The sequence below is a fragment of the Silurus aristotelis genome, assembly GCF_946808225.1.
Source record: "Silurus aristotelis genome assembly, chromosome: 11".
Lineage (NCBI taxonomy): Eukaryota > Metazoa > Chordata > Actinopteri > Siluriformes > Siluridae > Silurus > Silurus aristotelis.
In genome coordinates this window covers 28,661,975-28,664,474 of record NC_139584.1, presented here as the reverse complement: position 1 = coordinate 28,664,474, position 2,500 = coordinate 28,661,975, and the positions used below count along the sequence as shown (strand labels likewise).

General features: G+C 36.7%; 1 protein-coding gene across 2 annotated transcripts in view; it reads right to left on the bottom strand.

Moving 5' to 3' along the window:
* Positions 1-2,500, bottom strand: part of nr5a1a (nuclear receptor subfamily 5, group A, member 1a) — a 28,602-nt gene that overhangs the window by 21,503 nt on the left and 4,599 nt on the right. For both annotated transcript variants that reach the window (XM_083553385.1, XM_083553384.1), the window contains exon 4: positions 1-184. This exon is cut by the window's left edge and continues 298 nt beyond it. In XM_083553385.1, the coding sequence (XP_083409511.1) occupies positions 1-184 (184 nt within the window). The remainder of the gene's footprint in view (positions 185-2,500) is intronic.

Genomic DNA, 2,500 nt, shown 5'->3' with positions numbered 1-2,500 from the left:
AGTCCAGGCACTGAGCCCGGGTATGAATACTCAGAGTGGTTGGGGGGCACTAGTGGTGGCGTGGGCTCCAGTTTGAAAGCACTTGCTCGGATCAGAGCTCTCTTCTGCTGCTTCAGAGCGCGGTCTCGTTTGTACATGGGGCCAAACTTGTTCCTCCCTCCTCGCATACGGTCAGCGCGAACCGCTGAGGGAGAAGACAGGGAGGAAGATAGATACAAAGATAAAGAGAGATACATTTATATCTGTTTATCTACAGCATTTTGACACAGATACGGCCTATAAGAGGAAGAATAGCTTCGAAGTGTGGTGAATAATCAAAGAGGAGACAGGAAATGCCGATCGTGGTTTAAAAAAAAAAAATAACAAAACAGTAGGCGTGCATTTCTCTTCATATGGACATTTTCCACCCCGGTTTTTATAAACACACAAGCAAAATGCTGTGTATGACTGTGCGAGGCTTATCAGCAGTTCAGGAATGTGTCACACAGACTCGCGGAAGCAGGTGCTTCTCTGCATGGAGGCCTACATGGGAATGGAGTCTGAGTATATACACACACACACATACACACACACACACACACACACACACACACAGTCCAGTTAAGGCTGTGTCAAGCTGCATAGTTCACCAAGCATCATTAATGCAAATGGAAATGCTGGAGAAAGACGTAAACAAACCCTTCAAATGGGAAATATCTTGGTTTATTTAAAAACCAGCTTCAGATCTAAAAGCACTGAAAGAAACGTAACCCTAACCCTAATCCTAACCTAATCCCAACCTTAACCCTACCCCAAACCCTTATCCTAACCCTAACCCTAATCCTAACCCTAACCCTGATCCTAACCCTAATCCTAACCCTAATCTTAACTCTTATCCTAACCCTAACCCTAATCCTAACCCTAACCCTGATCCTAACCCTAATCCTAACCCTAATCTTAACCCTGATCCTGACCCTAAACCTAATCCTAATCATAACCCTAATCTTGATCCTAACCCTAATCCTAATACTAACCCTAGCCCTACCCCTAATCCTAATCATAACCTGAATCCTAATCCTAACCCTAATCTAAACCTTTCCATTACATTTTTACAAAGAAATTAAATTATACAAAATTATAGAATACAAATGTCCACGCATGAGACACTGTTGCCATGGCTACAACCTCAACCAAAATTAAACAGTATTAAAGTATTCAATAAAAAGGTCACCATAGTTACCGTGTGGTTGTTCTAAGTTTTTTTGGATGCACTGGTTAGTGTTAGTTTAAGAAGGTTGTGTACTTTTAGGGAAAATGGTGCTCATTTGGTGTGTTTTCTTGTCCTGGGATGGAACACAGACGTGCGCACGTTCGGTTTGGTAGATTTTAGTGTGTTTTTTATATTTAAGGAAAATATTATTTTAATATAATTTTAAAAGCTTTTCTTGGAAAGATAATAAAAGTCCAATCACGGTGTCTGTTCATTTTCTTCCAAATGTATGACATACAGTAGAAAGATATATTTTGGAATACCTGTAAAAGGAAGTTTACAATTTCCACTTTTACATTTTGGAGTGTTGGACTTGGGAAACTTGAATAAAAAATGTAATTAAATTAAATAACATTAGAAAATATTTGTATTGTATTTAAATTGTTTGTAATAAAGTCAGACATTATGTAGTCTATTATTTGAAAGCAAAAATTTTTTTTTTTTAAACACAATCCACACCACACCACTTTCACCCCCCCCCCCCTTTTTTTTTACTATATAATGGAATGATCCATTATCTTATACTTATTGGGATTTTAATTCTTTATATTTATGAGTTTATATTTGTTTGTAATAAAAGCTATGTATGTAGTAAAACACACACACACACACACACACACACACACACACACACACACACACACACACACACACACACACACACGTGAATACATGCAGGATGTGTTACACTAAATATATTCCGTCTTTACTTATATCACAATGCCTCGTGATGTTTGTCCACGCGCGTGATATACTTCTAATATTTCTGATCTATTTTAATTACATATAAAATAAAGTAAATTTTTAAGTATTTAATAGAAGCAAATAAATATAAATGTAAAAAAATGGTTTTGTGTGCTTTTAGCAGGAGCTTTCGTTTATTTTATTTTTTTTGAGTTATATGTTTATTAGAGTTATGACTCACAGCGGAGCTAATTAACGTAGGAACTTGTGACGTCACAAATTGAATAATAGGTGCGTTCAGAACATTTTGATTGGTTTGGGAGGGTTTTTTTTTTTTAATCTAAACCTCGTATTGCTTGTGGGATTGTATAAATGAAAGGAAATAAAGTAAATGTACAAAAGCACCCACAAACCAAAGCATTTTACTTATCAAAACAAAAAAACAGAATGTCGGGAATGTCTACATTAATTTTCCAACATAAAAAAAGCTGCACACTGAATTCCTCCTACACCGAAGATCTTCTTTACAGGTTCGACTTTACTGAACAGGTGGAGGTAAAGAAACAC